This window comes from Sitodiplosis mosellana, unplaced genomic scaffold, assembly GCF_009176505.1.
Source record: "Sitodiplosis mosellana isolate CC-2019 unplaced genomic scaffold, AAFC_SMos_1.0 Smas_scaffold_6167, whole genome shotgun sequence".
Lineage (NCBI taxonomy): Eukaryota > Metazoa > Arthropoda > Insecta > Diptera > Cecidomyiidae > Sitodiplosis > Sitodiplosis mosellana.
Genome location: NW_022601408.1, coordinates 614,270 through 639,482, shown reverse-complemented (window position 1 = coordinate 639,482; position 25,213 = coordinate 614,270). Strand labels below are relative to the sequence as shown.

General features: G+C 36.5%; 1 protein-coding gene across 2 annotated transcripts; it reads left to right on the top strand.

Annotated features, from left to right (window-relative positions):
• Positions 1–447: 447 nt before the first annotated feature.
• On the top strand, positions 448–25,124 carry LOC129575429 (myosin-I heavy chain). 2 transcript variants are annotated; one of them, XM_055459045.1, is made up of 18 exons: positions 448–536; positions 1,313–1,847; positions 12,948–13,063; positions 13,956–14,018; positions 14,190–14,442; positions 14,805–15,421; positions 15,524–15,745; positions 15,872–16,392; positions 16,466–16,624; positions 16,686–16,833; positions 16,917–17,275; positions 18,432–19,139; positions 19,221–19,722; positions 19,802–20,025; positions 20,106–20,149; positions 20,223–20,317; positions 20,848–23,529; positions 23,607–25,124. In XM_055459045.1, the coding sequence occupies exons 2-18, from the start codon at positions 1,823–1,825 to the stop codon at positions 23,865–23,867; spliced, it is 6,999 nt and encodes a 2,332-aa protein (XP_055315020.1). In that variant the 5' UTR covers positions 448–536; positions 1,313–1,822; the 3' UTR covers positions 23,868–25,124. The 2 variants fall into 2 exon arrangements, with proteins under 2 accessions (XP_055315020.1, XP_055315019.1); XM_055459044.1 differs by having other exon boundaries at positions 467–1,847.
• Positions 25,125–25,213: the final 89 nt, after the last annotated feature.

Here is a 25,213-nt window from a genome sequence, read left to right as displayed (position 1 = left end):
AAATGAATAGAGATGGCGCTACTCTTCGGTTTTATATCGCGGTTGTTTCTTCATTTTGCAATTTGTTTATTTTCTTTTCGGTCTGAAAATTTGCTGTGTTAACGAGTATTTTTGTTGTTGTTTGACTTTGAATGTCAAATGATATAGCTTTTTGGGAATATCGAATAATTCACGGAAAAAACGTCCGAAAAATTATATTGGAAACACATGTTCGAAATAGTTTGGTTACAATGAAATTTGCTAGCGCATAATAAACAAACAATAGTAACACATATACGCATATGCAATTCTCTCTTTCTAGCGCTGCCCGCTCTCTCTCTCTCTCTCTCTCTCGCTTTTCTCCCATTTATCACTTAATCGTGTGCTAGCATGCGGCTAATGTGAGAAATATATCTCGTATCGTTGTGTGCGTGAATTCACAAGCAAAGCAGAAATGAAGAGAGCAAAGAGAGTAGGGAAACGAACTGAGTTAGCGGATAAACTGCACAACATATGTACAAACTGTGCGCTGTTTGTTATACAGTGATACACAGATGGTATGGCATTTGCCGTTTAACATTTGGGTTTTCAGTACTTCGTCAGCCGTTGTTGGATTCCCAGCACATTTTGAACGCAGGTCGAACACAAGATACACACAATAAGGGATAAAACAATAATCATATGTTTCAAAAGTCGACGAAGTGAACAGATTCAAGCGAAATGAATTTGTTGTGTGTATGGTGGATTGGAGTCACAAATTCTATCATCAGCAGAATGTGTTTTAAGTTGTTGGCTTCAAAAAAATCGACGTTGCGTTTAATTTTTGTGCAAAATTGATAGACATTCGGCAATCATAATTGTATAAGTTTAACTGTGTTCGTCTATTCATTTAGAAATATTTCGTTAGTGGTTGTGTTTTGTGCACACAAAAAAAATAGAAGAAAAAAGCAGAAAACAAACATGCAGACTACTGTTTAAAATGGGTTTTCAATTGTATTACATTCAGTGGATTTGAATGCGGAAAGAGATGCATAAAGTCTGAATCACTGTTTACCATCAATCAATAGCATGAAATTCATTCATGACTCGTGCGATCGTGATACAAGCGTGTGTATTAGCGAGGCACTCAAATTAAAAGAATTGGAAGAATAGTGTTTTTTTTTCTTCTTTCCAACATAAATCCAGACGGCAGCTTCTTATCACAATTCTTCTGATTATCGGCTTAAATTTCATTTTGTTGATTCATTTTTCGTAATAGTTTTTTAAATTTTTAATATAATCATAAGGCGAAAAAAGACGCGTATAGTTTGTAACCCAATTCATTTTACCAAAGCATAGAAACATTCTTGGAAAATAGAAAAGATTATTTAATTTTTTTGACATCGTTGATGTTGTCATCAAAGCAAGATTTTCGAAAAAGTGTAAATACAAACGATAAAAAGCAACGGAAAAAAAGAATAAAAAAAGAACAGTGAACTGAACACAAATCATTTTGTGTATATGTAAGTTGTTGTGTGGAACCACCCTTTTTGCGCATCCATCAAACATTTGTACGCATTTGGTGTGTGTTTGTGTATGTGTCTGCCAATGAAAAAAAATATAGCACGAGCTGAGCAATACCAACGACAAATACGTGGACATTCGTATCGGGATACGGTGTGTGCCTTTTCCTACCAACACATACAGCACATAAGGGCAACGTTATCCTTGTGCACATTGCCGTGTTGTCTATTTCACGATATTCTTATTGCCGCCGCCGCCGCCAACAACGTTACTACCACCACCAACACAACGACAACACCTCGTTAACTCTAAAACGTTCATCAACTCACACAAACTCAACATGGCTGTTCCAATTTTTGCAGAGGGTAAGTAATTTACCACACACACATACATCTATACATGCACAAATACAAATATGCATGAGAGGGAAAAAAAAACCCAACAAATAGAAGAAGAAAAATTGATTGAAGAATCTCTAGCGTCTTGTTTTTGGTTGTTGACAATATTCCCTTTATAGTTATCATTTGTGAAATTTCCATACAACTCGATGCAACCGAATGCATTGTGCTGTTGTCATTTGTACCAAAACAATAGAACCATAAAAATACAAACGATGAGCACCACTCAATTAGCCGTAGCTCATTTAGAAGCCCTTTATGCAACAAAACATGATGACAATTCGATATAGACGGAAAACGCCTAATGACACATTTTGGCAGCATTTCAGTATTTATCCAGCTACTTAGCATGCAATCCAAATGCAAAAAAAAAAAATGTTTAATGTCGGTGTCTCATCCTAATGAGTCTGGACGTAATGTTTATAAACAAATACAAACACAAAAAGAAGTTAATTAAGCGCAATGGAGATGATTTTGGAGAAATACAACGAACACAAGTTGCGTTTGGCTTTCATTCTCTGCTCATAATTTCAGCTATAGACACTATTCGATAAACGATGTTCCCATTTATTTTTGGTAGATGAAAGCAAAATGTGTAGGCGAAAAGGGAAATGACGATGTGCATGTGTTCACCATTATTTATTTATTTATTTTAGGTTTGGCTTTTGTTTTATCTAGCGCAAGCATGGCAATCAATTCGTCCGTCTAAAAGGCAATATTTCAGGAATTGGAATCGACTGCTCGAAATCGAAAGCACCTTTTTTATTCTCGAATTACTGCATTCGCTGGTTCATATAGCAAAGCAGAAAATCGTTCCATTTATTAGCCACACTAGACACGAAATCAATACACTGGCATCATGCCACTGGCATGCATTCCCGTTCTATTTTACTTTGTTTTATTTTTTATGAGTTTACACACCCTATATATATACGCGCGAGCCAAAACATAGCAGGAGCAAAATGTACATGCAAAACGCGACATCGTGGTTTTTAATTTGACCAAATTGTTGATTACCATAAAATCGAACAGTTTATTGACTATTTACAGTTTATCGATAGTTTGCCTCTTCCTGGGTTTCAAAATAAATTAAAATGCAACATCATTATCGGGGCGTTGTAGATGCTACCTGCAATTGTGGGTTTTTGTGCGGAAGAAAGAATGGAAAGAAGAAAGTTGTAAGCTCGTGATAAGCGAACGTTCGTTAGACGCTATAGGTGTAAATGACATGCCTCCGGTTCGATAGTAACACGTAAATATGTTCGTACAAAAGATTATTTCTTCGCCTAGAAACCGTCCCAAAACCATTTGAGGTGTGAAAAATGCAATCAACTTGATGAGTATGCAGTGAAAAATTCTTTATCTTTTCACTTATCTACAGAGAGCTAGATGTTTGGTAGCTAGTGGCGCAGTCACATTACGCTGTAACCATAAATATTTAATTAAGTATGCGGAAAATGTTTTTTTTTTCTTATTTTGAAACAGAATTAATGTAAATTGCTATCAATTTTCAACAGATTTTGGTGAAACGGCAATGCTATTTATTTATTTTTTTGTAGGCATTCTCTGTACGAATTTAAATGCGATCATTTTCTATGTACGCAATGCGCTTTTTCCGTATAAATACTAACTAAACAATTTGGATTTGTCTGACATTTTTCCATCGTGAAATTTACGAGCGCAAACATATAAGCGCCGAAGCATATGAAATATGCTGAAATTACTTCACATGCGAGTCTTTTTTCAAATTAAGTTTGAAGAGGAGGAAAAAAATACACACGAGAAGTCCATAGAACATAAGCTGGGCACGAGTCATTTTTTTCTTCACTTCAATTAATAACTTTGAAATGATGTGGTCATACGTTGTGTTGTTTCTTGATAGACGCAATACATCCGTTTTAAGTCGATGAAGTTTGCGCACATTTCATTGGATCCATTTATCACGCTCTCTCGATCTCTATGAGCACATTCCAGCGAGCGTCCCACTATTTTTTCACACTTGTGTTGAAAGACAAAGAGAAAGAGAAACAGAGAGGGAGTCTGAGCGGCAGTTTCGGTTTGTTGATTAAAATGCATCATGCGTATACAGTAGCCAGAATCGTTATTTCGTTTGAAGTAAATACTAAAATAAAAATGAAAATAAAAACTACAGCAATAACATCTTGATGATAAATACAATGGTGCTGCTTCTCTGTGCGCACTAATATAATTGTTCTCATTTTTATTCAATGCGAAAACGAAAAGTTGTAGAAAACCGAATTAGAAGACGAAGATGTAATATGTTTTCATAGTTGAAATGGTTGGCTAAAGTCTCTCGCAATTCGTACATATCATTCAATTATCATCATTATTTGAGCGGCTGAGAAATAAAATTATTTTATTCGATACATAAAATTAAATATTTCAATTGAAAAAAAAAAACACAAAATTGGAGATACACTTCTCCGGACGTTCTCTCGTTAAACCTATTTAATTTCTCAGCGACTTATGGTCACGGTCGCGCGTCAGTGACGTTACGCTTTTGCTCAAATCTCTTCAAAAAATAATTAAAACTCATAGTTTTATCATTGCATATGATAGAACTCCCCAAGAATGATAATTCAATGGCTTAAAGTATTGTCTATCACTTGTGATTATGGAGTTATAGGTGTTCAAAGTTGTCAGTAACGTCACACAATTTTGGAAGTGATTTTCGAGGTTGATTTATATTTAAAAAAAAAAAATTAGCGAATCTAGCGATTTATTTTTCGGGCCATAACCAAGAATTTCAAGATAAAGTATCAAAGAAACGATAGAAATGGTGATTACGCTGAAAACATATTTTTGGTGAATCTACAGACGTTAAAGTGACGTCAGTAACGTTACACAAAAAGTCAGTACAAACTTCTTGACAAGAAAAAAACAGGATGCGATAAGAAGAATGTGATTTCTGTCGACTGAATATTAAAATTTGAACCTTTTTCTTTAAGAATATGTATTTAACTTACTGATTTTGTAAATTTTCGATAGAAATTTACGCCCTCAAAAAAGAGTCTACAAAAAAATAATCCAAATTCCATGAAATTCTCAGAATATATTGAGTTTATGAAATAATAGTTTGGTGCAAAATTTCATAGCAATCTAATAACTTTAAGACCATTTTTTCTCCACTTTTAACTTTTTTCCGTGGTTTCGTCTTACGCGACCGTGCCCTTATATTTATTCCTTTATATATATATATATATATATATATCCTTCACTCCTTTGTTGCCACTAAAACTAATGCAATCAAGTATTTTGTAGTTAATATTCAATTTCGATATGACATAAACCAAACACGATTATGCCAAGTGATTAAATTCATACATATGCCATTCGATTTGCCTTCGTAATATTGTACTACGAATGCCTGTCCCATTCAAAATGCAAAGAATCCCATTTACGGTAACGATTCTCGTTTATTTTATATCCGGCACGTGAATATTGCGATGCCAGCTAAATTCTCTGTCGCATTCTTGAACTTCATACTGACTTCATAAAGCAGAGGATCGACAAAGCCGATGCGTCAATTTTTTCGGCTTAGGTTTTCATTACTGGTGCGGAAATTTGTTCCTCCATCGATAGAAATGTCGAGATAATCGTTTTGTTAATAAAGGAAGCGTCATTAACGTGTATCGCATTTCAATATCATTTTTTCCTCTTCAATTCGACGTTCGAACAATATATTTAATTTGAATGTGATATTGAACTAGTTGCAATATATATGTTTGATTTGTCAGCATTTCAAATGCAATAAATGAGTTCCTTCTAAGCAAGAGTGACGTTATTACATTCCATTTTTGAATGGATTGTGTTTCTGTTTGTTTGTTTTTTACGATTTCTTGTTTACCTATGCAAAACAAAGACCAGATCTCTGTTATATATTCATTTAGGTGGAAGATTTAGTTCAAAGCACTTTAATATTAAATGTCTCAGACTTCGGATCAAATGTATTAAAAGTTTTCATACTTGAATGGATTTGATATGTCGGCATACATTCATTGTAATGTCAATAACTTTTGAATAAATTGGTTCTTTGACATTTTTAAAACGAATGAAATACCCATCGAAAATAAACGTCATCTGTCACGTAATAATGACATCACATTGAATAGATATTGTGAGGGGAAGCCTACATCAAACCTTCATTTATTACGTATAATTCGCCGAAATTTAAAGAGTCATAAAATAGAAAATATACATTGATAAACATAAGTATGTGGACAATGTGAATGAAACCTTAATGAGTCATCGATACGAGTTGTTGACTGTTGAGTGTTCACCTTTCGGTCTCTTTTTCTCTCAATCCCTCTTTCTTCTTCATTCCATCGTTGTGTTGTTTGCGTTGCGCATTTTGTTTAACTGTTCCATTCGTAGCCGAATGATTAAGCGAAAATCTGGCGAAGCAAAACAAGAAGACAAAATATCCATCATTCATGACCGTTTGTTCGCACGCGTTTTCTAACACATAATAGTTTTTTTTTTTTTCTATCATAGCTTCAGCCAATCATTAAATTTGGTGTGGATGAAATTCCGATACACATTCACGATGATGTGTACACGAATTTCTACGAAAGCAAAATGTAACGCATTGCTTTGAATTTATGACGGCATCAATAAAACTCCATTTTCAAAACCATTCGGAGGTGATGAACCTTTCTTCGATTGCATTTATTTTCTCTTGTCACTTCGTACGACACATATTTCCGACCGACATGCGCGCACGCAAACACAAGTGGCTAGTTCACTGTTGATGGATTTTGCAACCCACTCACATCCGAAAAGTTCTTCAATTTCACAATGAACGGCATTTCCATTGAAATGAAATTGGTAATAGAAATATAAACACGATAGCGGTGACACACAGCCGTTCACATGGGAATCTCCGTCGCACCGCACTGAGTTGCTAAATGAAAAACTAAGGCAAAAAATTATGTACGACTGAACGACTGATTGTAATGTACTAACGAAGATATCAACACGAAAATATGCCGACTCGAGCGATGGTAATTTGTAAGCATTTAAATAAAAATACGAACATACAATTGTACGAACACACAGCGAACGAGTTTCAACTATTTTTTTTTTCTTCTTTTTCTTCTTCTTCTTCTTCTTTTTATTACCGTTGAATTCATAAATTCTGCGCCAATAACAAGTGAAAGTTACAGCTCTCAACCTTTGTGTTCGCGTGGAACAAATTTTTCACAAGAAAAATTGAAGAGAAGACCAAAGAAATTATTCAAAAAATGGAACAATTGGAAAATGCTTAGCATTCTCAATTTGTTCATATTTCAAGTATGCTTTTGATATGTGTATGTGCGCCATATATTCATATATTTCGCGCAAGTTCAAGCCCAAATTGAATTGAAAGAAAAACCACACATAATTGCAAGCAGTTTTCATCATTCGTTGTGCAAGCAAACATATATCTTCAATTAACTTTGTAATTCATTACGAATCATCTTTTCTAATGAAGAGCAGATTGAATACGTTCTCTATTGAAGTGTTTTCGATGTATTATTACCTCAGGCGCATGCTGAAACCTTTGCGAGTATTTTACATTCAAAAGCGTATATCGTTGTTGAGCATTATTTTATCGAATGGCCCGTTTCCTCAATTGATGCCACGAAGACAACCCAAAATGACGCTTTGATTTCTTTCCATTTTTCTAACGACCAGATTTTATTTGGCAATAGCGGAAACGTTTTTATGTGCATATGATTATCTTTTAACACGGTGCCTTTTCCGTGGTTATTGAATTGCATCCATTTATCTTCCGAACTGCAAGAGTATTTCCACATGCATTCACATTACAAAGGCCGTGTTGGGTCTAGAATTGCGCCGATGAAACACATAACAGCTGAAAGTAAAACCAAATAGAAACGAAACATAAACAACTTTCGTGATGTGAATGACACCGCTAAATGTCTAATTTACTAACTGCTTAGTCGTTTCAATTGTTCTAAAGTTTGATAAATGATTACTATTTTGGTGGGCTTATGCAGTTAATATTCTTTTGTCACGGGCATAACAAAAGAGAATCCAAATAATAGCCATTAAGACGGAACATATAGCCAAGAAAATGCGTTAAAATTTTCGACACGGTTCGACCAAGACCAACAATAAGTGATGAAAACATGTTAGTGGAATGCGGAGCACACGCTTGTAAAATCGAATGTTGCCTTCTGAATCATTTACAGACACATTCAGTGCAAAAGAGATTTTGTTGCATATTTTCGCTTTTATTTTACTTTTTTTACGAAGTTAAACCAATTCATCTCACAAAATGGAAATCGAAACAAAAATTGGATGCACTCACGCGTTTTGGTTCGCTTCGAGAAGAAAAAAAAAAGAAGTTTTTTCTTCTTCTTTATATTCGATAGGTTTTTACTTTGAGAAAATGTTCGGCACACGCAAAAAGTGGCGCATTCATCTGTAAATGTGGTACGGTAGATTTACTCGAATGATATGCTAGATATAAAATCAAAATCGAATGATTGATTAAAATATTGACTACATCATTCTATTTTGTGCATGGAATCCAACACTTGAATCAAATCTATGTAAGTGCATCAAATGAGTTTGTGAAATGCAATCAGGATCTGTGCTTACATGCACCCGCATCCCGCACGACACCACCGAACGATCGAATATCTAGTCCAACGGTCCAAACGATGAACGCGAGTCAAAGCAATTTGAAAATGTTCATTAATTGAATGAGTGAGATTGAAAACAAGACATATTCTGACAATATATCGTTATGATACAAAAACGAATGATTTTTTTTAAAGTGTAACATCGGCAGAGAATTTTTCGAAGTGAAACACCGCGTGTTACATTTCAATAAAATTTGTTTTCCATAATTCACTTTGAAAAACGTTTGCGCTGGTGTTTCGTTTGTAAATACTTGTTGGATGATGTTTAGGTTCTAGGAATGCATGATAATTTTATTGATAAGGAATGTCGATGTGGTGATAACACCAATGGATTGGGCACATGAAATACTGTTCCAGAATCGAAAAAAAAAATTTAACATTTTTTTCGATTTTTGTCTGTTTCGGATCGTCTACATGGAAGTTTGTATGAAAACCTCGGAGCGCCGGTGTTTTACCCGTATTGTTATACACATCAACAAAGCAGTCTGCTTCACCGTAAAAAAGAAGTGCGCAGTAACGAACAAGAACGTTCAGGTTTCGGCAACGTTGCATTATAGCGATTATGAATGAACGTAATGAGAAATGTAACGAAAAATTACGTTCATTCATAATCACTAGTGAAGCCACGTTGCTAAAACATGTACGTTCTTGTTTCCTTACTGCGCACTTCTTTTCTACGGTGAAGCAGACCGCTTTGTTGATGTGTATAACAATACGGGTAAAAATTGCACGTAAGTGTGAGCGAAATAGCATGAGTTTTCGACGTCCGAGGGAATAGGAACTTCCAAGCTGGTTGATGATGGCTCAATGGGAAGCCATCAGTTTGTATACATAAGGGTTTGGGAGCGATGGACACATTATTTTTGCCGAATTCCGCTCGGAAATCCGAGTTTTGGCCATGTCTAGATTTTACCATATAAACCAATGTAATGTTTTCATACAAACTTCCCATGTAGACGATCCGAAACGGGCAAAAATCGAAAAAAAAGTTTCAAATTTTTTTTTTTCGATTCTGGAACAGTATTTCATGTGCCCAATCCATGGGTGTTATCACCACATCGAAATTCGCATTCCTTATCAATAAAATTATCATGCATTCCTAGAACCTAAACATCATCCAACAAGTATTTACAAACGAAACACCAGCGCAAACGTTTTTCAAAGTGAATCATGGAAAACACATTTTATTGAAATGAAACACGCGGTGTTTCACTTCGAAAAATTCTCTGCCGATGTTACACTTTAAAAAAATCTTTCTTTTAGTGTTTCATTTGAATATACTGTGGAAATATGTCTTGTTTTCAATCTCACCCATTCAATTATAACTATTTCTACTTGGTTCGTCCAATTCATCGGTCTGATGCGGCCCAAAAGTAGTAGTACGATCGAGTCGGTGAATATATGATTAATACGAATGTTGTGTATGAATATTTTTAATAGATGAATAACCACAAATTTCATATCCAATGCAATCTCAGCTATCGTATATGGATCATTAAATCGTGTAAACCATGAAATATTTTAGCAGCTGTATTAATTTCATTTGAAGAATCGACTTGGATCTCAGACCAAAAATAAAGCATGGGCATGGGCATTCAATGATTCCCATGCATTAAGCATCTGCTCCGACGATCAACTGCAAATCGTAAAACAATTAAAAGGACTCAAAGTGTTTAAGAAGATGGGCACATTCGCAAAAAAAAAAAAACACCAAAACATCTGCATTGGTTCATTCTGTTATTTTATGTTTGGTCGAACGAACTACAGAGAAAAAGAAATCAGTTTCTGGCCCACTGTCCTCTCGGAATCACAATGTGTATGGAATGCATAAAATAAAGCGCCATCTGTGCCATGATTCTTTTGTTCGTATAAGTCCAATGTATTCAATTTGAATGCTCGGAAAACGTTCAAACGTTCAACATCATCATTCCATATAGTATTCCATAGTTCATTTTCCATAGACTTGGTGGCGCTTATATTGTGACAAACGTCAAAGCATAGGATTGTATACATTACATTTTGTGATTCCGGTCCTCTCTTTATGATACACTTTCAATTTTATTTGATGCTTTGGACGGTTGTTTGTGTGCGAGATAAGCACCTGCTTCTGTTCAGCTGTATTCCGCTACTTTTGCATAATAACTTGGACACGTATGGCGCATCGGCAGCACAAAAGGAACTAAAAAAAAATATAAGCCATACACACATACAGACGAAAATCAAAACCCAAGAAATACATCTTATCAAAAAAATGCCTCAGTCAGGAAGTGTGCGTTCTTTTCCTAAAATTCTTTTCATAAATTTCAATCAAAAGGAAAAATAAACAAATATTTCTCTGTGCTCTAACCGCTGTAGCTTGGTGAAGTAACGCATAAACGAATGCACGTTTGCTTTCTTTAAAATTGAATGCACTTAAAAAATATCCACGCTTTTCAGCTGAGTTCATTGGACACACAGTAGCAAAATTTAAATGGATTCGTTGACACACTACACATTTCTTCTGATCGTTGCACTCTATGGAATCTATTTATAAGTAAATAAATGTTATGACAAAATCCGGCTATGTTTTGGACGAGTTGTGCGTGTGTATTTTGTTTCCCTTCGACTTCATTGCGATAGAAGAAAGTTGATGTTGCATTAAATATCACTTCAAAAGCGGTACATTGACAATAAATTTGATTTCGGCATTGCTTTTCACTGACAATTCAAAATCAACGAAAATGTGGTTGATTGAATAATGCGCACACGAAGGCCTCGTAACGATTTCCGTACGCTCACACACAAAACCCATATTCGTTATAGCGAATGAGAGCAAGAAAAAGAAAAAAAAAGGGATTCAAAAAAAAAAAAAACCTGAGGTTAAGTCGAATGAAAGAAGAAAAGAAAAACGTGCTCCGATTTGTGTGTCTAACCAAAGATATGGCAATAAATACAAAAGCCGATAGAAAAATGGGATTTATGTCGCTGTTGTTTATGTCATATAGTCGCGTAATATGTATTAAACAAGCATTTCGCTCGAACATTGTTTTTCTGGCTTTCGAGTTCGGCGTTATACCTAGTTGATCCTCATAAGTTCGTTTGAATATCGAATACTAGTCATCGAAGGCGGAAAGAGCATTCTGATTTTTGTGATCATGTGTCTACCCATGGTTTAAGAGCTTGTATTTAGGAAGCGTAAGAGAAAAAAATAGCAATAGAATAGACATTGCGAGTGCGGCACAGCGCTCGGCTTCACATGTTCCAAAGTATATAATAACAATAATAATAATACGAATTTTATGCGTTTTGCTTTTTTTTCCATTTGTTTTGTGTATCGTGCGCCGCTTCTAATACCAAATGGTATGATGAGCACAAGTTCATTGTCCTCTTGCCCTATTCATTTTTTTTTCTTTTTCGATGCAACACTAATACATCAGAAAATTATAACCATAGCAGCGAACAATGACAAAAGCCACTGTGTCATTTATTATTTCACTATATTTAAATGAAAAACATAGGAAAATGGCAAATTCGAGGCAGTTTGCTGACTTATCGTTCTTCTTATATTGTTTTATTGATGATGTTGTTTGTGTTGTCACTGTTTCTACTTCAATGCGAACACGAATAGTGGTATGGAAGGGATAATGATGGAGATCTATCATTCGACTGAACTATCGCCAGAGTGGTGTGAGCAATGAGCATATTATTTTCTGATGTTGTCTGAATGCCTGAATACTGTATTGGTCGAATTGTTTCCAGTTCCTAATTTTAACAATTCTGCGACAGATGTTTGATGGCTAAAAATGTTCCATTGATTTTATTTTAAAAATATTCCATTTAATATTTTCATTGTAGAATGTAAATTACCTCCAGTGGAAAATTTGAATTTTATTCATCAAGAATTTTATTTTATTGAAGAATTATTGGACAGCAGTTTCATTTTTCAAAAGTCCGGCAATTCTTTGACTGCTACTGAACAATTTATTTCAATTTTTCCTTGAATAAAAAACGAAAAACTTGAATAAAAGTCAAGTGATGAGTATCAATGAGACTTCTAACTTTTGAAATTGACTTGAACTTGTTGTGGGCCACGTGGTGTAGCATTCTCATTGAATCCCATTGAGTTGAATTGGAATTGACGCGTTGAATTGGAATTAACAAACGCATTCTCATTGGATTCCAATTCAATATGATAACAGCACCACGTGGTTTGAATTAGAATCCAATTGAGTTAAAAGTCTCATTGATACCCTACTGCGATGTTACAATCGAGGGGCTCATTGTCATCGCAAGTCAGTACTGATTCGCATAAATTTACAAAAACTGACACGCGAGTCCTACCATAGAAAGCACAGTGTATTCAGAGTATTTTAATTTTCTAAATTTTTGATTATGTAATTTTTTTCCATTTCAGGTCGTCTCGGGTCCACACCAGATTTAGGTGTACCAGATATGACTTCAATATCGGATATCGATGAGAATGGCATAAATAACAATTTAAAAGTCCGCTACGATCGAGATCAAATATACGTATCCTTTTCAAAAAATAAAGCTAAAATCAATTATTATTTTTGCAAAGCGTACTGCAGACATGCAACGTAACGGGATTGCCAAAACGAACAAGGGAGCTGAAAGTCAAAGCCAAAGCCGAATCGGAATCACATCAGCGAGCAATAAATGATGTCGTATCACTTCCACTCTCGAGTAATATATACGTACACACTTTGTGCGTGCTGATGCGATAATACCAATGGCGGTAATAATTAATATAGCCGGTGCGTACTGTGTACCCATTTGTGCATGTTCACATGTGTTTGAACAGGTTAATGGGTAACAAATTGTGGCATGTAATTGTATTTATACATCTTGGCACCACACAAATCTTTTCAAGTGGAAAATATGCCGTCAATAAAAGTCAGTGTTGCATGTCAACGAAAAATACGAAGCATAAACGAATGATCACTGACGTATGGTGATTACACGCGATTTAGTCCTTTTTTTCAGTTGATTCCACTGGAGAGCAAACGGTAGAATAAACACCCATTCATTTTTGCCCCACTTCCATTGTTGGACCTAAGATTTCATGTCAATTATTATTAGCGGGGTGATATAAGCCGCTGAAAGTCAAAAAAATCATTTTCTCTCAGGGCAATTCTTCAACTCATCTCTGTGTATTTTAAATAAGATTCGAGCAAAAAATCGACGTTTTGGCTGATGTGACTTTTAGTAAATCATTCGCAAAGCCTAAACCGACTGGTTGTATTTTAAATAGAGAGGAAGTCAAACGCGATTCTTTTATTTTGTTTTGTTTGCAGTTGTTGCACCGAAAATAAGAATTCCGTTACCGCTTAGTTTTAAAATAAGCACACACACACACAAATATACCGATTTTCCTTAATGCGAAAAAATAAATGCAAAACAGACATACACCGGCAGTATCTTAATCGCTGTGAATCCATACAAAGAAATAGATTGTTACACAACGGTAAGTTTGAAGAAAAACACCATAAAAAAGGGATAGAAAATGCATTCACACCACAAATTGATTGAAATAAGAACAAAGAAATGTTCTGTGGCATTTGGTGGCTGGCGAATGCCGCTTGAAATGCATTCTGAAAGAGTGATGACTAATGATTTCATTTTGCATGGCAAATAGGACTATGTATTAAAATATCATGGTCAAAAAATTGGAATGCTGGAACCGCATGTGTTTGCGCTGGCAGAAGCTGCGTATGGAAATATGCTTGACAGCGACCGGAACCAATCGTGCGTTATATCGGGTGAATCAGGAGCTGGAAAAACTGAAACGACCAAATTTGTGCTGCAATATTTGTGCTCGGTGACATGTGATGTATCCACGTGGGTGCAACAACAAATCCTCGAAGCAAACACAATTTTAGAGGCATTCGGTAAGTGTATTGCATCTTCGAATACTTTAATGTAGTACATATGAACGCGTGAGAATAAAAGCCTGACGCTAGCAGGTTTTTCGCAAAAGCGGGATAACAATCAATTGCACGCAAAAGAGACATTTCAAAAGGTTACACGCAAACGGAACATTTTATTTTGTCGCATTTTGAATTTTAAAGCCGTGATTACAACAACAATATACTTCTCTCTTGCGTGCAACCTTTTGAAATGTCCCTTTTGCGTGTAACTGATTTTTACCCCGCTTTTGCGAAAAACCTGGTAGCGTCAGTCTTTTATTCTCACGCGTTCATATTCAGTAAAAAAAATTAACCGTTCCATATTTTGTAACTATTTTGTCTAGGTAATGCGAAAACCATACGAAATGACAATAGCTCACGTTTCGGCAAATTTATGCAAGTCTGTTTCGACACTAAATGGTGTATTAAAGGTTGTATTATACAGGATTATTTATTAGAACAATCTCGAATTACGTTCCAAAGTACTGGCGAACGGAATTACCATGTACTTTATCAACTGGTGGCTGAAGGTAAACGAAACGACGATTTAGCCAAAATTCTCCATCTCCGAGATCCATCATTCTATCGGTATTTGAATGGTGGCCCAAACACGCACAACGGCGCCACCTACGGTGAAGCCGAAATTCAATCGGAAGCCAAGCGGTTCGAGGCGTTACGCTTAGCATTTACTGTACTTCAAATACCAGAAGCCATCATAAATGGCATCTTAAAAGTCTTGAGTGCCATTCTTTGGTTGGGAAATTTAGATTTTGCTGACGTAGATGGAGAACGATGTGAACTCACCGAAGCAGATAACGAGATTATTAAAATTGTAGCCGAAGTGATGGGAATTCAAGAAAATGAACTGATTCAGGTCGCACTCAAGCGACAGATTAACGTTCGAGGCAACATCACTGAAATTCCGCTAAAAGTACAGGAAGCACGAGAAAATCGGAATGCGGTAAATATCGTTTTTTTTCTCATTCAAAGCACTCTGCGCTATTTTTTATCCATGTTATTTTTAATTATTGAAAATATTTTTGGAATTCTTTTGCTAATGTAGATGGCCAAAGCGCTATACTCACGCACGTTTGCATGGTTAATAAACCATATAAATACATGCATAAATCCGGGAAATGACGCGACCAAATTTTTAGGTGTTTTAGATATTTTCGGTTTTGAGAATTTTGCGTCAAACAGCTTTGAACAGTTGTGTATCAACTATACAAATGAAAAACTGCACAAATTCTTCAATCATTACGTTTTTGCATTAGAACAAGAAATTGTAAGTCCTCCAACACAACTTCTTTACACGAGTTATTTGTTTATTCCATTTTAATTCATTTTTTCCCCTTTTTTCATCCGCTTTCATTTGCCACTCGAATGACTCGAATCGCTTTATTATTTACAGTACAAACAAGAAGAGATTACGTTTTCGCATATTCAATTCACTGATAATACACAGTGCTTGGAATTGATTGAAAAGCCGCCCCGTTGCATTTTGAAACTTTTAACGGAACAATGTCACATGCCGAAAGGATCAGACACAGCCTATTTAACAAATTTACATGCTGAATTCGAATCAAACAGTTGCTATATTAAGGGTGCCGATCGTCGACATTGGGAAACTGAGTTCGGCATCAGACATTATGCTGGTTGTGTGAGCTATGCGGTCGATGGATTTGTTGACAAGAATCGAGATGTTCAGCAAGATGTTTTGTTTGATTTCATGAGTCGAAGTGGTAATCCATTTGTTCAAGAATTGGCCTCCTATTCGGATCTACTTACGATTCAGCATCAAAATCAAGTGAACAACGGCGCTATTGCAACCACAATTCAACGAGGAACATCAAAAGGAAAACTTACGGTTTCGGATACATTTCGACAACAGCTTCAATCACTTGTGGATGTACTTCAAAGCACAAACCCATGGTGAGTGTACCGTACCTGCCTAGTAAAATCTGTTCAAATGTCAGTTACTAACAAAAATCAATTCGAATAATAGGTATGTGAGATGTATTAAACCAAATGCTGAAAAACTGCCAAACGATTACGACGACGCTCTAGTTTTGGACCAACTTCGTTATCTTGGTATGCTCGATATTATACGAATCAGACGGGAGGGCTTTCCCATTCACATGACGTTTGATGAATTCGTCAACAAGTGAGTAAAAATAATAAATTCTTCATTTCAATGACTAATGCATTCCGTGCGCTTTTCATAGATATCAATGTTTGACAAAACGACACGGTATAAAATCGAATCGCGAACAAGTGATATCGGTTATCGCTGAGTTGAACATTCCACAGACTGAGTGGCAAGTGGGCAAAACCAAAGTATTTTTACGCAGCGTGGTTCATGAGCCGCTAGAGGTGAGTTTCAGTTTAAAAATGTCAAAATAACAATGATAACCCAAAGAAAATGAGATACTAATTGGGCATAAAATTAAAATCAGGACGCACGTAAAGAAGTGATAAACGGAACCGCAATTATAATCCAGAAGGAGTGGCGACGATACAACCAACAGAAGAAATATAATAGAATTCGAAATGCTGTCCTTAAAATCCAACACGCTTACAAAGGATGGCAATCCCGAATCGATTTTCTACGCAAACGTCGGGCTTGTATTGTCATCCAAAGTCATCTCCGTGGATTATTTGCACGTGAGGTGGCTGCTGCACTTCGGGAGATGCGGCGAGTCGAAGAAGAAATGCGCAAACGCGAACGTCTCGAAGCCGAACGAAAAGAACGAGAGAAACAAATCAGCGAGAAGCAAGCAGAAGACGAACGCAAAGCTATTGAAGAATGTGAACGGTACGTAGTTATAGTACGGATGCGTGCAGACTCCTTTTTTTTTCATTCACAGACCAGTCTAATAGTGAAGTAACATTCGTTTTATAGTATAGAAAGGCTTTTCTCCTGGTTTTTTTTTTCTCTGGTGATTCGAGCAATTTTTTTCTCGTGCTTTTAGATTAAACATCGTAGCGCTCGGTTTTTCACGTAGAATTTTCATATTAAATCACTTTGTTCAGATAGTCAATATATTTTTCATTTTTAATTCATTTTAAAGTCAATTTACATCTTTTGTTGGACAAAAAATTTGTATTTTGGAACAACACAACACAAATTTAATTAGATGACCGAATATGATAGTAAATACAAATGGAAACACAAATTGAATAACAATTGTCTGATTTCACATGAACGGGAATCATTATTTATTGGTGAACAACGAACGTTAAGCTCAAACGACAAGAATTTTTCTTTTCAAAAGTTTCATTTTTATTCAGTTTCATCTTTCATTTTAATTCATTATTGATTTATTCAAAGCATGCCAATAAATATTAGGAGTTCTGGCAAGGATGAAGAGTAAGTTTTATTTTGTGTTCATAATTTCATTTCAATGGAAATGTTTAGAAATCAGTGAATAATAATTTTGCCAAAACGCACGGATTACAATAATCTAACACGTATTATTTAGTGATATGGTTTGTATGCTTAAATCATCATGCACAACTGTCAAAATGAGTGAAGCACATGGAAAATGTTGTTTGAGAAAAAGTATAATTTCTTCTGTTAAAGTTTTATTTTATGCTTCGTTCTTCCATCAATTAGTTTATTTCATAAGTTAAATGTCAGCTTGTCATTTTATTGATCCATATAACACAAACAAGTAGAAACACACAAAGTACGCTAACTCTATTTTATGTCACGCCTTGAAAATGCTCGATATTGTTGCACCTCTGCATATCAATTGAATGTGTCCAGCAAAATTGTAGATAAAGTACAGATAAACCTTAGCACTAGCAATCTGTGCCATTTTTCATAAGGCGTCTCCACTCGCATTGAGTTTGTATTGTGAATGTTAAGGTGCGTGCAACGCCCTTCAATGTAAAAAACAATACAAGTGGAGATGATACACGGGATTTATCTGTACTTTAACGTTCATCGAGTATCGTTTTCATTACAGTATTTGTCGAGAGGAGATTGAAGCATTGTCCGAGATTGCACATCAGATAAATCACAAGTTGAATGCGGATGTCAACAGTAATGTGGCCCATCAGCAAAGCAACGAATCGGTCGATTTGGACAATCTGTTTGCATTCTTAAGCGAAGTAACGCCAAATAACAGTAACAGTAATAACAGCAACAGCAACAGCAACAGCAACAGCAACAGCAGCAGTTGCAGTAGTAATAATGGAAATGAGCATGAAAACGGTAAAAATAATGGTAACAACAACACATCATCAATTATCGATGATATTGAGGAAGCGTTTCATGATTTGGATGTTGAACTGGAGAATGTTTTGCAACAAGAAATGGAGATCATGGAAAACGAACGCACTAATTCGAATAAGTGTTCGTTAAGTGCCAAAATGGGCGTACCGTCACTTCCAGAACCGACGTCGAGACCACCGCCACCGCCAAACCTACCCAAAATGGCACCGAACAGTATTAGTAACAACACTCCAATGGGCCTAAATGTGCCCGATCTAACAACTGAAGTGATTCCATTGAATAAACCGCCACAAAAACCAGCCAGTGCAAAGATTGCCAAAAATACCGCACGAAAAGAGGAACCAATTTACGAAGCAGTCATACCACGCCATGAACTTCCACCGGTAGTTGAGGTGCCCGAACCAATGACGAATTCCTATGAAGCTAATCAAAAATTGAGGTTTGTATCATTATTATAGTTATTAATAAACGATACCAAAAAAATGTCAACTTACCCACTTCATTTCAATTTTCTACACAGACCAAAAAGTCCATCCGTTCATCAGGCCATTCGATCAGGTAGTCCACAACAGCATAACACAGTGGGATTTCCATTGCAACCATCATCTCCGAAACATAATCGTCTGAACTCGCGCACGCCGCCTACTCTCAACTCTGCGAATGTAAACAATGCACAACAGAATCACTATGGATTCACATCCGAACGCACCGAAAGACGAAAGTTTCGCGTGGAAAAGAAATTACAAGAAATGCAACAAACCGATGTGGTTGAAAGAGAGCGTGAAGCAACTCGTGATGATGTGTACTTTGATATCCTTGAGTTTGCTGAAAACAATTTCAATACACATGAACGAACCCCGGAAGGAACGATCATCGCCACTCTGACACGCAAAGGACGAAAGTCTGTGGACTTGGTGCCAAAATACGAAATGATTACATACTATCGCGGAAACTCAATACCAACATCTCATATTCATATGTATGATCCGGAGAATGTTACGATCGCATGCAACATTTTCAAGGTACATTTGAAATGTCACCATTTCTTCCTTTCAATCCAACTAATTACGTGTCCGTTTATTTTTCTTGTGATAAAAATAGGATTTGTGCAAATATGCTCGAGGTGAATTAAATGCAGAAAGAGAATTACAAGTGATTCAGTACATTATTGGGCAAGGCATTGAGAGAGAAGAGTTGCGTGATGAGATATTCGTGCAGTGTATGCGACAGGCAACCAACAATCCACACCCAGAATGGACTGATCGCATTTGGCTACTTATGTGTTTGTCTATTGTTGCTTTTCAACCAAGCAAATTACTCATAAGGTTGGTAGAATAATGAAATAACATGCAATGATCACTGAGCACTAAAATTGATTAAACACAATTTCTCTTCATCATTTCAGATATTATGCATGCTTCTTGAAGAAGAATCTCGAAATGTTAGATGGTAAACTAATTGCCCACTTTCAGTTCGTTATATTGCTATTAATTTCATTTCTTCTTTCTGATTCTCCTCTTAGGTAAACTGAGGCAATACGTTCAATGGTGTTTGGATAATTGTAAATACACCAAGGTTTCTCCGCGTCAATATCCACCAAGTTCAGTTGAAGTAGCGGTAAGGAAATTGACTACCTTCTCTCTTTTCCGATCTGAATCCATAAATCATAATTCATTTTTCATTATTCATAACATTCTTTACATTGATCTAATATTAAAACCTAAAAAAGAACTTAAAAGGTACGTCGCGAACGATTTACACAGGCAGCAGCATACGTTCGTGGTTAGATGAAATCTTCTTGGATTTCATTGACATAATTGGATGCATTGAGTGAAAGTCATAAAATTTCAGTCATTTTCCCCTATTCATTGACTTTATTGCTAAACATTTGCCAAAGCATATTAACCTACCTATTAGATCCCCATTAAAAATATGGTTGAAGAACATGGACATTTGAAGAAAAAAAAGATTTGCCCGTGCTTAAATAGATTTTATCGCACGAAATACACTTTGCTAACTTTGATTAAATTACAACCGCTTAATAAGAAATATAATGAAATAACTCATGTCCTTCACACATCACAAAATTCTACGTTAAAAATAACGATACAATAACTAATAAAATGGCTTAATTTTTATTTCTACAGGCAATGCGACGCCTTGGCACAATCGTATGTAGATTCTTCTTCCTCGATGGTAGAACAAAAGCAATTGACGTTCATCCAACTGATAGCGCTGCCGATGCTGTCCAAAAATTAGCTGAAAAACTCTGTTTATGCAATACGGACGGTTGGGCAATCTATCAATCTCGTCCCGATGGTGAAGACCATGTCAAAAGTCATGATTATCTATACGATATAATTGCGGCATGGGAACTAAAGCAAACGAAACCAGCGGCGGTCACAACGCCATCATCGATGAACGGAGGCAGCAACACAATACGCCGTAATCAGGTTGGATCTGGTGAAAATCGGTTTGTCTTCAAGAAGCGATTGTTCAAGAGCACTCGTGAGCTGTCACAAGATCCAATTGAAGTGAATATGCTATATGCACAGGCTGTTTACAGTGTCGTTAAGTGTGATGACTTCCCTGTGAGCGAAAAAGTGGCATTACAGCTGTCCGGATTGCAGGCACAAGTTGCTCTTGGTGATCCATCTGCTCAACCAAAACCAGAGTATTACACGGATGTTAGCAGCTTCTTGCCGGAGAGAATATCGGGAACACGTGAGGATGCATTCTGGGTACCAATCTTGGCACAAGCACATCGACAATACGGCGCTGGAAGATCAGAATTAACGGCCAAAGTGCTCTATTTGTCATGCGTCATGCAATACCCACTGTACGGTACAACCATGTTTGGAGTCATTTATCGCGGTTATTGGAGCTATGGAAATAGCCTTATTTTGGGTGTAAATTGTGAGGGACTTATGCTAATCAAACCGGACGACAAATTTGTCATTTATGAATTCCGTTACGATTCCGTTGAATCAATCATGTTGGATCCGAGTGATTCATTCATTACAATCACTTTGAATCGAACACAAAACCCAGCTGGCGATCAACAAAGATGTTTTGTTTTCGAGACTACGCAAAAGAATGAGATCGGATCTTTGATAATTTCATACTATCCGCCATTGTCCTCATGGATCACTGACAATGAAGCCATTAATGGCCCGGCACAAAAACGAATCAAGGGTGTAACAAACGAAGATCGAGTCCGATTCCATCACAATGTTGTAGTCTGTCGACGCCATTTGGTTGATACCAACGAACTGTTGCGTAAACCACAAGATGGAAATGCGGGTGGTTTCTTGAGAAATACATTACGTCGATTGTCCAAGCATCGTATTGAAAAATTGAGAGCCGAACATGGTGTGGCAACAATTCAAGACCATGGCGAAACATATAAAGGCTTCCCTCATGCCTACTGGGCATTCAGTAGACAACTATTGCCGCAAAGCTTGACAAAGATACCCGATTCGGAAGAGGAAATCATGTTGAAAATATTCCAAACCATATTGAATTACGCTGGTCTTGGACAGAGTGGCGAAACCATCCAAAGAGCCGAAGATGAACATATTACGCTTATTCAATCAATAATGGAACGAAGTATGCGCAAAGAAAGCCTCCTCAACGAATTGTATTTGCAGTTGATTAAACAAACAACCGACCATCCAGATCCGAACTCTCGAGTGAATTTGCGACATTGGGCACTGTTATCGCTGGCGTGCAGTGTGATCTTGCCACCATTGAAGGTTCTTCGCAAATACTTGATAGCTCACCTCAAGAGATGCGCTAGTGATTTTATCACCGAAGAAGGCAAATATGCTCGCTTCGCCGAGAAATGTCTATATAGAACGCAGGGCACACGTCGTCGACTGTGGCCTCCGTCCCGAGAAGAAATCGTTTGCACCATTAATCGCCGACCAATCTACGCACGTTTCCATTTCATGGATGGTCAATATCATTCGGTCGAATTCCATCCAAGCTCGACTGCTCGTGAGGTGTTGGAAATTATCAAAAACAAGATTGGTTTGAATGAAGGAGCTCTGGGATACGCTATCTATGAAGTGCTTGGCGCATCCGAACGAAGTCTAATGCCCGATGAGAAAATTGCCGATGTAATGTCAAAATGGGAAAAATATCGCAACGCTGCCGCTCAAGCAGTGCAACAGAATCAAAATGGATCGAATACGAATCTACCAGCCGCTTGTCGGCGACAACATCACTTGTTCCTGTTCAAAAAACATCTATTCTACGATAAGTACATGAACTTGGACGATGCGGTTGAGAAGGAGCTTCTTTATCACCAAGTGCTGCATCAAATGAGAAGTGATCGCTTCCCAATTACCGAAATGGAGGCAGTCATGTTGACCGCACTGCAAGCACAGCTCGAATTAGGTGACTTTATCACAAACGCAAATGCTCCCAATGAAATTGTTCATGACTATCGACCAGTGGCTGCGCATTGTTTGCCGCAACGATATATACCAAACTTGCCCCAACAAGCCGTCGCGATGCACCATCAATCTTTGCGCGGCATGACCTCAGCCGAAGCGAAGAAATCATTTTTGAATTTAATCCAAAGTTGGCCAATGCATAAGGCAACTATTTTTGATGTTATGCAAACATTTACATCGAACTGGCCGCGAGTATTGTGGCTAGCTGTTGACCAAAAGGGCGTCCATTTATTGGAACATCGATCTCGAAATACACTCTGTACATACGACTACACATCGATTCTCTCCTATTCACCAAATATGAATTGTCTCATGATTATCACCGGATCGGATAAGAAGCAATCCAAAGTCATTATAACCACGGCACAGGTATGTTAATTTCAGACGTTCTATTCTGTTTTGTTCTATTTAATGTTATTCATTCATCTCTATTAACACATTCGTAGGCTTTCCAAATTGCCAATTTGATTCGTGAATACACTGAAGTGCTAACCGCAGCCGCCGAAGAGCAGGCAAAGGAATTCGCCACTCAAGGTGACATGCGTCAGCAGCAACTGCAACAACACAGTCAACTGCAACAAATTGCCAACAATCAAGTGAGATTCCACCAGATGCAACAAGCTAAAAATGGCCAAACAAATATTCCACAAAATCAAACCCACTTCCGACATGCACAACAAACACAGTTGGTACCGCAACCCAGCTAGCTAAACGCCAACACGAATTCCTTGTTAAGAGGCAAAATTAAGCGCTGAACACTTTTACAGGACGGAACTAATGATTCTTTTGAATTTTTACAGCATTTTTACCGTTTTTTATTATACATTTGAGTTTAGAATTATTTTTTTTTCGTCAACATTTGTATACAAATATTTATATCAAAACTTTGATATTTTTACAATTCATTATGGCCGAAGTCATGCTTATACTCGAAACATGAACTAATCGAAAATACTCGTATAAACGTAAAACAAGTGTCAACTACTGCAATACACACATTGCAAATACATTCAAACTTTATTTTTTAAACGAAACACATAACACAAAAAAGTTATAAGAAATATATGTAAATACGCTATTAACTTAAATGTACTTACCCCCGCAAACTGGCGCTCTTTAAGTTTTAAACAGTGAGTGGATTGAGAAAAAGCAAACAGGAGTAATGGTGTTATTTGAGAGAAAGAAAGAGAGGGGAAGGGAATCAGTACAAAATTATAGGGTCAAAAATGAGAGTGACGTTTTCGAGACAAGAATTGTTGAAATAAAAGAAAAATTAAGTTTAATCGGAGTTTTGGAAATGTCACACTTATTTCTGGCGTTGAGAATTTAGCCTAGTACCCAAAAAGAAATTGACACCAGTTTAGTGCTGGTTTGCTGCTCTCACACCACACTACATACAGTATGCAGCATACCAGCACTAAACTGGTGTCAATTTCTTTTTGGGTATTCAAACAATTACTTTTAGATTACTTTAGAGTCAGTGTACTAATTTTATGCAAGAAATTTGTAACACTAAATCAGATAGAAAAATTGACATAACGAAAAGTTTAACAAAAGTTTGTGTGCTTGTATTTATTTGAAAAAAAAAAAAAAAAACGATAACTGTTTTTGTGACAAGGACTGAACACTCTCGACAAATACAAAAAGATAGCATAAATTATACTCGATGAAAAAATCGCTTTATGGCAAAAAATATCTTAGACATTACCTAATAATCAAATTAAGCTCAGGATCTGTTAAAATAATCACTCAAATTTGTTTCATTCGCTCGAATAAAGAGCATAATGCAAAAGTGCATCGCTGTCATTTTCATTCTATGGAAAATTCTTCGAGCATCTCGTATAGTTATAACATGGTAGATTTAATCTAAATTAACAGCGTTGCACTGTCGAATGGATAATTGTCACATTTTAGTTTTACTGAAGATTTTTTTTTTCTGTTAATAAAACTGTTAATCTATTCAACCACTTCGAAATTAATTTCATTCAATGTCATGAAAAAATGTTCCATTCCGTTTATTTAGGGCCGAAATTAAATTTTTATTTGATTTGGA

What these genes read in the sequence shown, in the direction of transcription:
- LOC129575429 (XM_055459045.1), top strand. Translation starts at nt 1,823, where the DNA reads ATGGCTGTTCCAATTTTTGCAGAGG. An exon ending in AAATAGATTGTTACACAACG is followed by an intron (nt 14,019 to 14,189) that starts GTAAGTTTGAAG and finishes CATGGCAAATAG; the next exon opens with GACTATGTATTAAAATATCA. An exon ending in TGGTTCATGAGCCGCTAGAG is followed by an intron (nt 16,834 to 16,916) that starts GTGAGTTTCAGT and finishes AATTAAAATCAG; the next exon opens with GACGCACGTAAAGAAGTGAT.